The sequence below is a fragment of the Pezoporus wallicus genome, unplaced genomic scaffold (assembly GCF_028554395.1).
Source record: "Pezoporus wallicus isolate ANWC-B61680 ecotype Strahan unplaced genomic scaffold, APGP_CSIRO_Pwel_v1 scaffold_2696, whole genome shotgun sequence".
NCBI classification, from domain to species: Eukaryota; Metazoa; Chordata; class Aves; order Psittaciformes; family Psittacidae; genus Pezoporus; species Pezoporus wallicus.
In genome coordinates this window covers 1,369,716-1,382,430 of record NW_026637439.1, presented here as the reverse complement: position 1 = coordinate 1,382,430, position 12,715 = coordinate 1,369,716, and the positions used below count along the sequence as shown (strand labels likewise).

The 12,715-nt window shown below is 36.0% G+C and overlaps 1 protein-coding gene across 2 annotated transcripts in view; it reads right to left on the bottom strand.

Moving 5' to 3' along the window:
* Positions 1–3,038: 3,038 nt before the first annotated feature.
* The window catches only part of TENT2 (terminal nucleotidyltransferase 2), a 36,273-nt gene continuing 26,596 nt past the window's right edge, over positions 3,039–12,715 (bottom strand). For both annotated transcript variants that reach the window (XM_057405457.1, XM_057405456.1), the window contains 3 exons: positions 7,148–7,239; positions 4,124–4,203; positions 3,039–3,232 (listed from right to left, as the gene is read on the bottom strand). In XM_057405457.1, the coding sequence (XP_057261440.1) occupies positions 3,158–3,232; positions 4,124–4,203; positions 7,148–7,239 (247 nt within the window). In that variant the 3' untranslated portion in view covers positions 3,039–3,157. The remainder of the gene's footprint in view (positions 3,233–4,123; positions 4,204–7,147; positions 7,240–12,715) is intronic.

Sequence of the window (12,715 nt, the reverse complement as noted above, 5' to 3'; positions counted from 1 at the left end):
CAGAACACCTTAAGGTACAGAGAGTACACTTAAAAATCACATTTAGAAGAAGTGAAAGCAAAAGGGCTAGAAGAGAAACTTCAAGTTTCACAGTATATGACTTATGACAGTTCTGGTGCTAGTGTTACTGAATGGGAATAGCTCTTGCTAATGATTAGTCCTCCCATACACCTCTGAGCCTGTTAATTAAAAACACTGCTAGAGAACTAAAGATTGTTCCTGAAATCCTAGATGAGAATGTAGCAGTTTATGACATTATATAAAGTGAGAAATGATAGGCAAACCCAATGCCAAAATGAGCAGTCAAATCTAATCCTAAAATAATGGAGCTGAAGAAAAGCATTTTTATTTCAAGGCAGTAAGAAGCTTCAAAGAAGCTTCTGTGTCCCTGCCCATGGCAGAAGCGTGGAATTAGATGGTCTTTAAATCCCTTCCAACCCAAACCATTCTAAGTTAGCATCTTGCACACATGCTGAAATCTTGGTCAGTCATGAAAAATACCTTTTACCCAAGGTCTCTTAGAAAAAAAAAAATATTCTTGCTAGTGTGCATGCCAAGGGATAGGTGTGTGAATGCCTTTATTTTGAAGTTGAGAAGGAAAAGCTTCACACTAAGATTAATGACAGCCATTAGTGGATTTCTTGCTCTGGATGTGGGCCCGGAGTAGATGAAAATCCAGGTCATTAAATCTCTGAACAACTTCAGACTACACAAAACTGAATCCAAAGTTAGTTAAAGTTCAGCTCCTACTCATTTCCCCAAAACCATTTATTTTGTGGTATTTTATTTGGATTGCTCTGACAAAAGTTCCAGCCTACCATTTAACAAATATCGTTATGTTCACCCACAGAAAGTTGTGCTGCTCTTGTTTCCTTGACAGGAAAACAATACAATGCACTATCTGGTGAGGTTTATTTTCCAGAACTCTCAGATTTTTTTTAATAGTATGCAACAGCACTGCCACTTCTGTCCTCCTGCCACTAGCCTCTTTCTCTATAACCTAAACCACCTTGTACCTTGTTTAGGTAACACAGTAAGTTACCAGGGAGATGCCTGTTATTAAGAGAGGATGCAGCAAACAGACTTGACCCTAAACAATTAGGGAAAACTACCATCTAGACTTTATATTTCTAATTGTTGATGTAGCTTACCAGAAGTTCACAAACTTGAGGAAAAAAAAAATCCAACGCAGAAGGATTGCTTTGAGAGACACAGGACACCCTGGTTACAGATCATGATTGTATTGAAAAGATCACTGAGCTGGTGTGTCAATTTTTATGGAGTTGCACAGTGGTACTGCAATCTTTTCAACTGTCCATTTTAAGTTAGGAAGAAACAGTTTCAAACATAAATAATTCAAGGTGTGAGATACTCACGCATTAGGTGATGCAATGCAAACTCATAAGACAGACATGCTTAAAGTTTGGTGCTGCATGTCCAGCTCACCTGAAATACACTTTTGGCAAGTTTGAACATGTATGTCCCTTCTTAGTTAGCCTGCACTGGTAGTTTTCAGTTTTCTAGACAGCTAGCCAGCACCTTTTTAAAAAACAGGCCAGCTTTCTCTCTCCCCAGAAGCCACCTATGGCTTGTAGAGCACCTCTGAATCCAGACATCATGCTGTACTAAAACCTCGTGCTTCCATTTTACATAAAGCAGATCAAAGTGAATGTTTCACAGAAACCAAGTCTACCAACCTATACAGAGGAAGGGCAGTTAGGGGAAACAGTCACATGGAGGGAGAACATTTTATTGAGGTGCTAGAGTCAGATTAAAACTGAAAGATTGTTTAAATTCCAGAAGGAAGCTCATTTAAGAAGCCAAAATCTTACCTAGACTAGATCATGATGAATAAGTAACCTCACAGCAGGAAAATAGTTTACAATTTCTAGACCTTCTAAATTGTAAAACTTTAAATAAATTAAACTTTAAGAGTTTGCACAAGATACCGTTTTTTTTACAGTTACATGGGTTTTCACAATTTCTTTAAAGACAGCAATGGATACAACATTCACCTCAACCCAGACACAATGTAGAATACAGAGAAAGAAGTTTATGATTTGTAACAAGGGCTTTACAAACCATTTCCTTTTCTACCTTATTATAGGTAATACTTTAAAATAAGCAGTATAAATACTGGAAAAATAAGATGTATCTTCAATATATAAATTTTATTTCATTTGACACCATACAAAATATTAAACTTAAAAAAAATAAATTATAAGTACAATTTTAACAATTAATTTGTCTTCAATAAGAAATATATGAGAAGCATAAATAGTGCTTCAGGAGGTGTAAAAAAGTTCCCAGCCTTTTTGGAAAAGCTAAAATTTAAGGTTACTCATTTAAATTCAACTTAAAAACACACAAAATCAGAATATAAGCCCAGCTTAGTGTAGCAGAGGTAGGACTGTGGGGTGTTCTGACTGTTTTTTTTTGTGATGGCTGTTTTTGTTTGTTTTCCAAAGCGGGCATTACTACTAATTCAAATATTTAAAAGTAAGTGTTAAAAAGTATCTTGGCTACTCTGTGTGAATATGAAGCATTTATGTATATCGATTTGTCCTTTTTTATTTCAACTTCTTAGCAGTAGAATTGTTGCTTAAAATTCCAGTTTAGATTACAGTTTATGTTATCTAGACCACCACAAACCCAAATCTAGCTTGATTTTCAGAAATTGTTTCTTGTTATTTCATGTAAAAGGGAAGCTTTTAAAACTGGAAAGTGCCAAGTTGAGCAGAAGTGCTTACTGCAATTAAGCAGATGCAAAGCATGGGCTGTTTCTTCATCAAGAAGCAGGTGCTGTGTGCAGTGCCTTAAGGATATGGTCAGATACACACTGTCTAGCTCTAAATATCTTTATTTCATGGTTAAAAATGTCTGAATTAATGTTCATATTCCCATATTTTCCTTAAAACCTTTTGTTTTGCTGCGAGTTTCTTCCAGAAATAGACAACACAAGAATTTTCAGAAAACCTATCTTTTAATGACCAGCTGTATTAACAATAATGAAATACATAATCTTTCTTATAAAGATTTTCTTAAAGTTTACAAGGAAAAACACATTATAAGACAACTACCCATGGGGTAACTGCCTCTTGATTTTGATACTTTTTCTTTCAGCAGGATCCAGTAAGAAGAAAATGAAAGAAGCTGGTTATCTTTTCAGTATGGCTGCTCTTAAAGGTAATATACAGTTCAGGTCTTTCTTGTTTTGTAATAAATGCCAAGACTGCAGGGAAAAAAGTACAAGGTTTTAAAAGGAGCAAAAAAAAATAAATCTCTGCCATTAATACTTAAACATCATTGTAAGCAGTAAGCCTCACAGATCCACAAATATAGGCTGGTATTTTACCCTTCATGAAAAAAAAGAAAAAGGGGGGGGGGGTTGAGTGTTTTGTGTGGCTTGGCTGTTGATTTTGGCTTTTTTTTTTCCTTTTCCCAGGGAAGAAAAAACCCCAAAAGGTATACAAAATGCAGTGAACTATTGAGAAAAGTACAGCTTTTCAAGAAGAGAGTGGATTTGTGGAGACTCAGATTGTAACATTATTTAAGTATTACATTGATATTCTGACTGCAAAATAATTGTTGCAAATTCGTACATATCAAATTTCCTGATACAAGATGTTACACACTGACATTTCCAGAACTTAACTGGCTTTAAAATAGGTTATTTCAATTTTCTTCTATATTCTAGTGTGAATTCCAAGACATATCTATAAGGCCGTGAACCTGCAAATAACTGCAGTGACCCTCCTGTCTTTATGCAGAATACACTTAAACCACAATGTACAATGAAAACCACAGGAAGAATAATCTCTCAAGGGCAATGAGACAAACAGATTCCTTAGGCTTCTTTAAAAATACGTGCAGGATATTAATCTTACAACTGCAGTTTTATGCAACTGTCACTCCTTATGGACTTAAGCCTGATGCTTAATGTCTGCCATTACTCTTACTAAATAATTTTCCAGATGTTTTTTAAAAATATTTCTTTTATATATAGTACAAAACCTAGAAATATTCTTAAAACAAACATGAGAAACAGGCTCAATGCTAGCGTTTGTCTAACTACCTTGAAAACCAAAGTGACTGGAAAAATTAAACAAGATGCAATATTTACCTTCAGAAATTGACCTCTGATTAACTCAAACTTCTGTTTTTCATGTACAGCTCTAGCAGTGTTTGTCCCATCAAAGGGCTCTGCAAGATAAACCACAAATACTGAAAGTGTTAAAGAAATCTACAGCTAGGCTGTCTTCACCCATCAAGTATTCAGACAAAACCTGTAAGGGTCAACATATCCCTGCTTCACAAGACTGCTTTGAGTGGTTGATTTCACTTTGCTTCTCAATCTTTATTTCTACATAACATTAATGGGGAAAAAAAAAACAAACCCACAAAACCCAAAAAAAAACAAGCCCTGTACCCTGGATGCTCCTATGGTATGTAGTTCATAATAAAGTCAGGTTATTATATCTATTGAAGCATACTTCTCCTGTGATAAAGTTATGCATCTGTAACTGTTTGTTACTGTTTAATAGTCTGTGTTGACACAGCAGAATATGATTTTGCATATTAAAATGTTTTCAAATTTACTACACATGCCTCTTGGAACTGTTCACTTCAGATTCATCTCACTCAACAGCTTCTTAGTGAAATACAAGGATATACAGTAAACTATTTATAATAAATTTTTCCATAAGATGTTTCAACTGCTGTAAAAATAGGTTTTATCAGTTCATCCCCATTCTACAGTTTCCATTCATAAATCAACAATTTGGGATTTCTAACATACTTCAGATGCACATTTATGCGGTATTTCCCCCACCCCTGTTTTTTCTTGTTGCCAACATCATTAATACTTTGGAACTTTTTTTTTTTTTAACTGAACGATTACAAAAGTACTCCTTGCTACTGATAGGGTTGCCAACGTTAAAGCAATAGATACTAAAAAATTTGTGATGCAGAGACTAAACATTACAAGCCACTACAAAACAGATTTTATAGGTTTTTTTGCCTTACTAGAGAACTGGTTAAGAAACATGGTATATTTCACACTGGCAGAATGTATGAAAGTCCTTAAGGGACACAGAACCACAGAAATACGCCTTAACACAAATAAAAACAGAGCACATTTTTTTCTTTCAGTGAGCCTAAATACAGTGCTACATGCAGAATTATAGACTTGTGTAAGCTATAAACAACTACATTTAAAATATTAATATATGTAGTAACACCAATAACTGAAATTTTAATCTGCTAAATGGAAAATCTGGCAAAGACTTGGAAAACATAATAACATGTTTAGCTAGCTTTTAAAAGCTTCTTCTCAAAGTACACAGAATTTTATCTACAGAATTTGTTAAACCAGTTTAGCTTAACAGCTGTAAAAGCATGAAGTGTACTTCAAGATGAAATAGGAAATTATTTTTTCCCTTCCAATTTAGAAGTAAAAGCTTGGTATGTGAGGCTAAAACCCACTCTCAATACAGTCTTGAAGAACATTGTAATAAGAAGGAATCAGATGTACCATCTTCTAGATAATTTTGCTTTTTTGATAGTTCAAATGCAAAATGCACTTTTTATTAAAAGTTGAGTGTAAACAAGCTTATTTAATAAAAATTCTAAAGTGCCTATTTTCCATGCTGATATTCTATTTCCAACCTGCAGAAAGAAAACCTAAATACTGAACCACTTCGTAATTTCATTAAAAAATTGAGAGGTTAAAACACACAGCTCCCCCCACAACACAGTGGATCAGCATCATGTGACAGCAGCAGACACAGCTGCCCAGCATTATCACCTCCCACATTCAGACCAGAGCCTTGCCAAAGCCCACACTATGCTCTCCTGAATCATTTCAGCTGTGCAGATACTCCAATTCTCACATTTTTCAACTCTCAAGACTGCAGTCAAACATGCAGTTATCTTTCAGTGTATTTTTTTTTCCCCTTATGACTGGTAGTTTGCTCTTCTTTTTGTCACCGAATCATAGAATGGTTTGGGTTGGAAGGAACCTTAAAGATCATCTCATTCCACCCCCCAGTCCCGTCATGGACAGGGACACCTTCTACTAGACCAGGTTGCTCAAAGCCCTGTCCAACCTGGCCTTGAGCACTGCCGAGGTGGGACATATCCCAAACATTATCCTAAAACTTCAACCTGATCCTAATAGCCTGCATTTATTTAAGGCCAGAATCCAGGCCATCTCTCCTACTTCAAAACTTTGCTCCTTACCCAGTGTCCTAAATCACCTACTTCTAATTCTGCTCCCATTCCACCTTGTTTTTTTATCCTTCCCCTGTTGTGTTCCAATTCTCATTCTTTGTGTTGTTTTTTTCCAGTTACACAGCACCTCTCAGTTCCTTCCCTTCTACTCTGTTTTCCTAACAACTGAATTCTTCTCATGGTTTATTATATTTTCTTTCCTTGGTCCAAGCTTTCTCTCTTATGTGTACTAACTGTTCAGCTTTAGCATGTAAATTCCCAGAACAGTTGAAAAGCCATCAAGATCCCATGAAGCAGGTTAGCTGTATAGTGCTACAGCCCAGTTCAGCCTGCACTTAACTAAGAAGGCTGAACTCCAAAACTTAGGCTGGGTTTACCCTCCAGTTCTGGAAGTCATCAAAGAGTCTGCAGAAACTGCAAATTCATAAGCCAGACAAAAATAGTAGCCACAAGGGGATCAACATACACATAATTGCTAGGACTTGGGATACCAGAACATTTCTAGCACAAAGAATATTCTTAGAGAGTGAATACGAGTATGTGCCTGCTATGATTTTTCAGAAGCTTAATTTTGGCAAAACTGATGATTATGTTTGCAGAGCAGGAAAACACACACGACTGTCATAGAGGACATTCCTTGTCAAAGTCCTAATCCCTGTTCCAAAAGTAACAGGGTAATGAGTGCTCTTGAAGAAAAGGTCAGGAGAGCTATTTTTAAACGCTATAGAACTAAAAGCTTCCTTCTCAAATGTTTTTGGTGGGACTGTTTCCAGAACTGTTTACACTGGTTATTTAATTTTCTACATAAATATAATATGTTTGCATTATTAAAACATAACCAAGGTAAAGTTTAATTGACCAATTTATGCATTTAGTGTCTTAACAGTTAAAAATGGTAATGCAGCTTTCATTTTACCTTCTATACAAATAAATCTGTTTCTCCATTCACTATCATCAGGTCTGAGAATAGCTTTGGCCTCACGAACTGAAATCACTTGATTGCGCCAACTATGGAAAAGAAAAACAATTTACAGAACTTTTCACTCTTGATTTTAAATTAGTATCAGTTTAAATTAAAAAAAAAGGTCGATTTGCTATCTCATAAGCCTGGATAACACAGTTCTTTATAATTATCAGTAACTTCGTGTGACAGTCTTAGCTTTGTAATTCACTATACAAGCAAGGAATAATGGCTAGGAAATAAATTTCCAAACAGAAGTTTGCTTACAAAAACATCTGCAAACCAGAACATCACAGGTATCATATAGTCACAACAGAGTAACTTTTTCAAAAAACAGCATCAATTCTAATATGGACACCTACATTTATTTCAAAGTTAAAAAAATTACAGCCTAAAATCTATCTGTAGGGAGAAAAGAAACAAAGAGTTAAAGTGCAGATGAAGTCACATACTGCATTCCATTAAGAAGATATTCAAAAGTATAAAACCATATAAATGTAGCTTGCTTACAGAATTCCTGGTGCAACGAACCTAGTATTATAACGCACTAACACTTTCTAATACTGAAATTTTAGATATGAATTTTAGACCTCCTACAAGTACAACAGCAGAACTCCAATATATTCAGATATTATGTCTGAAGATATTCTACCATTTTCTGCACAGAGTTTCACAATAACACAACTATGGGAAATTATCACACTGAGGAAACAGCAGGACGCTTACAAGGCAATCTTTACCATATGCCAAGCATCTTTATAATTGTTACGATGCTTGGCCCAACAATACACCAAAGGTAACAGAAGCCAAAGCAACCACTTGCAGTTTTATTTTCTTACCTACCCAGCCAGTTTTCAGCTGCTCTTAACTAAACCAGAGAAATACCATACCAGCGAAACGCTTCAATCACCAGTTATGTGTCACCAAATGCCCTCACTAAATGGTGCTCTGAAATTGCCAGACAACATATTTCTAGATGTAGTGATGTTATATACACCTGACACGATCTGACTGAATCAATCTTTTGGCATAATGCAAAGAAAGGAGCTTGGCTGTGTGCATCAACCCCTGCAGTAAATCTCAATTGTAAATCAAAATAGAGTCTGTAATTCATCACTTATATTTGGAAGAACTCTGTGCTCTTCAGGCCAAGGACTAGCAGCTATAACTTCATTAGGTTGGTGGTGATCAGGCATTTTACACCAGCTAAAAATCCATGCTTGTAAATTGTACAGATTATCTTGGATACAACTCATGATTACAACCACTTAAGAAAGTCAGCTGTTCGAATAACCACGCTTCCATAGAACGTGTACATTATTTTTCTATTTAAGAATATGAATAGGGCCTATTTCAAAAAGGTGCAGGACACAGTACATGAAGTATGTCTTAGGATACCCCAGATTACTTATTCATCCATGGTAGTGTGTTGATTTCTCTTCATATATTCTTCAGAAAAGTAGTACAGGATATGATCATTTCTAGAATTCAGTGAAAACTAACATTTTCATTCTAACCCATCACTCTCGCTGTCCTTAATTCTCATAGTAGAATACTTCTGCAGAAGAGGCATTGTGAAGCACCAAATACTTTCCTAGCATGTCTTTTTAATAAACTATCATCAGCATAAACTTAACAAGAAATTCAGATTAACTGCTCAAAAAACCCCACAAAAACCAAACCCCAAACAAACAAAGGCTAAAGGGAAAAAGTATTTGACTAGAGCATCAAAGAACCTTTAACTGCAGCTCCAGAACATTGGTCATGAACAGAAACTGACTGCCTTTTCTGAAAGCTTTTTTAAAAATCAGAGAGATCCACGCCAGGGAGAAGAGGTGGGGGTAGGGAGAGGAAGGGCGCTTGGAGAAAGGCATACAATGAAGTTACTTGATCTGTGTTTGGTTAAACCAGGCAGTATTGTTTCACTTTGAACATGTAATGCTTCTCGACTTCCTTTTTCTCTAGGTTATACTTGGCCTGATACCTCAGCAAAAAATATATGCATTTATAATATACTGGTTTAGCCAATGACAACAACAACAAAAAAAGTGTCATTTTTAGCTATCTAAACAGCTTCTAATATGAAACTTGAAACCAACTACTAATAGCCTCATTAAACCTTCACTAGCCTTGCCTTGGTACTAAAATCTGCCTGAATTAGAAATGAATTGCCAATAGTGAATGATTTGTACATACATTTTAACCATTTTGGCTTGCACAAAATAACTTTGTTGGTGTCAGCATGTCCTGGGTTCAGCTTAAACCACGATACAGCACAAAGCAAATATTCGCTGCATACACACTTTCAGTCCATAAGATAACAATAACCATTTAAACAGCTATTTCAATTACCAGTTATTTCTCGTGTCACTGCCCGTAGCAGGTATGTGCTTCTCATGGAGAAATCAAGAATTTAAAAGAAAAAGACCAGGCATTTCCAGGTGTAACTTGTGTATGAATACACCACAAATAGATTAAAAGGCTTATCTTTCCAGAGCTTTCTTAAAAGCCAAAGCCACTTGCACAAACACACTAAGATCGGTACAGATTGCCAGCATATTTAATTCAGTATACTAATTTTGTAATTCACTATACAAATGACCATGATTCATTTCCTGACCAATTCTACCCTGAAGACAGCCATGAGCAACTGTATTTTATATTTTGTCACAATAATCGTACAATAGTTAGGTTTGGAAAGGACCTTAAGATCATCTAGTTCCACCCCCCCTGCCATGGGGTGTAGCCAGTCTTTTATCATGTCCACCAAATACAACTTAATCATTGAGTGATCTCAAACAACTGATACAGAACTTGCAATAACACATTGAGGAGAAGTACCGTCCCAAAGGACAGTCTCTAGGTTCCCTAGCAGTAACTTCAGGGGAGCAAGGCTTTGCTTCAAGGTCTCGCTTTGTAAAGAGACAGCCAAGTGAAAACCTGCTGCCTTCACTCACAGAAATGAAATCAGACACTCTTTTCAGAGGGCCTGGTAAACATGGACCAGTTTCCAAATACCTTCTTTTGAGAACACCTCCATACATTTTCTCACTTGGTCACATTCACTGTGTGATCAGCAGACCATTGATAGTTTGAAATACTTAAAGTTAGAATGGAGTTATAAGCATACTTCTAGCCAGCTGTATCATGAGAAACATTTTGCAGACCTGGATTCTTATGGTAATCTAATTATAAATGTCAGCAATTCAAGCTCTGCCATACATAGTAAGTCCAGCATATGCAGCAGTTTCCAAATCACATTTCCAGTAACTTACGAAGGAGAATACAAATTACTTCTTATGGACACACTGAAAACCCCAGAGCAGGACTGTGGAATGGGCCCTGTACGGTAATACATAGTAATCATCAATTTTCTGAAACAGCTTGTAGTCTAAATAAACAAAGCAGATTAAAAGCATAAAGAAAAAACAAAAATTAACAGAGCACAAGGAGATGAACTTATTCATGGCTGCAGAGCATGCAAGGCTCCTCTTTCTTCCTCTGTGCTCTGCTCTTTGGGCCCATCCTGCCTTTAAATATTACTCATTACATCAAGTAAAATAAAACACAGAATCTGAACTGAAATACCTACTGGCCTTTGCTAGAGTAAGGTGGAAGTTTAAAACAACCTCTTTTATGTTTAAAATGTGTTTAAAAAAAACATCTCCATCTTCCCTTCATCTTTCTGACCAAAACATGTAAAATAGTTGATCAGTTAAGCGTTCCAGGCAAGTGGCATCAATGACTGGATCTGTCCAAAATGACAGTCTCCACATATGATCTGATCATTCTTCACTACATGCTCTTCTTTCAGCAAATCAGATCCTGTGTATCAAACCTGGCAGTGTTGTGTCCTACTCCATAGACAGGAAACTACAAAAGTCACTTTCATGAAAATTGTAGTAGTATTTTCCTTAGTAATCTTTTCATCAAACACATTACAGTTCAATAATGGAAGTTTACTGTCACAGTACAGGTCAATGACATGGCTTAGTGTGAGGTGCCCCTGCCCATGGCAGGGGATTGGCACTAGATGATATTAAGGTCCTTTCCAACCCTAACTATTCTATGATTCTATTCTAATTAAATGTAACCTAACTTAACAGGCAGCATCTGAAGTATCATCTAAAATTTCTGTAAATTAGTAAATATTTTACAGGGAAAGTAAACGCTGAAAAAAAATCACTGATTATATCAAAGAATTATTTAACACATTCAGGAGTAAAATACTAGTTCCTCCATAAAAGGCAGAACCAAGAGCCCTGTGTTATGTGTATTTAGGTCTTATCCTCATTCCCACCTATAACATTTCCATCAGCTGTGGCCTGCATGACACTGTACTTGCCTCATTTGCTGGCTATCACAGACAAACTCACAAATGTTTAAACATCATGTTCTGCCCACATTTTCCCCACTTGGTCATTAATTTGGATTTCTCCTCTCCAGGCAGTTACTAGGTTTTATGAAACTATATAGACTTTTCTTATCTTCGAGACACATTCTACTCCTTTCAAACAGGATTTATAGTTATCAGGTACCTACAGATGGTTAAGTAAGCAGTACACCTGACTGAGTTCTATTTCTGTAGCAGAAAGTGTTAAAAATAATATAGGTTGCTGCATTAGGTGCATCATTTCCTGATAGAATTCTCAGCCATGTAACATTTTCAACATAGGAATTCTAATGGGTATTATTTACTTATTTATTTTTTTTTTAAACAGAGTATCAAAGGTTTTAATACTTAACAGGTACTTAACACTTGAAAAACAAGCCAGATTTTTTTGTTGTTGGTGGTGGTGGTTGGTTGTTTTAAAAAAATCTTTTCATCCCTTGAGGTCAGCAACTATCCTATTTTTGTTGTCCATTTTTTCAAACTTGGTTTTAACCAGAAGCTCCCCTGTGCCTCTCTGATTAGGTGATATATTTTTCCTCATGAACATCATGAAAGATAATACTCAGAAATTACCATCAGTTCAAGTACTGATGGCAGCCTTTTTACTCTTCATATCTCTTAGAATAATGGAAAAGATATTTACTTTCACGTATGAGAAGATTAACAGCCTGTTGTACAGACAAGTAGTAAAGGATGCATCTAGTCCAACGTTATCTTCCAGCTTCTAGTCCAACTTGATTATCTTCCAGCTGTGTCTTCTAATTTACCTATTTAGCAAACAGCACCTTGGCCAGCTGAAAAGACAGGTACTGAGGACAAACTTTTATGACAAAAGACCATTCCCTTATCGGCAGAGACTGAAGAAAAATCCTTTATGTGAAAATCTCTCAGAATCAGGCGTAAGCATGCACAAAGTGCAATTAGTACATGAATTGCCACAGGCCATATGGATTTAGGTTATATATTACATATGTGGATGTTTTAAGGATTTCATGATCATTTCTAACATTAACTAAAATATGTACACTTCAAAAATTATAATGCGTATCTAGTAGTTACACATTTTGTTCTTCTTCCAGGAAATAGTTATGAGGCACATACACAGGACAGCAACATATATGAACCAACTG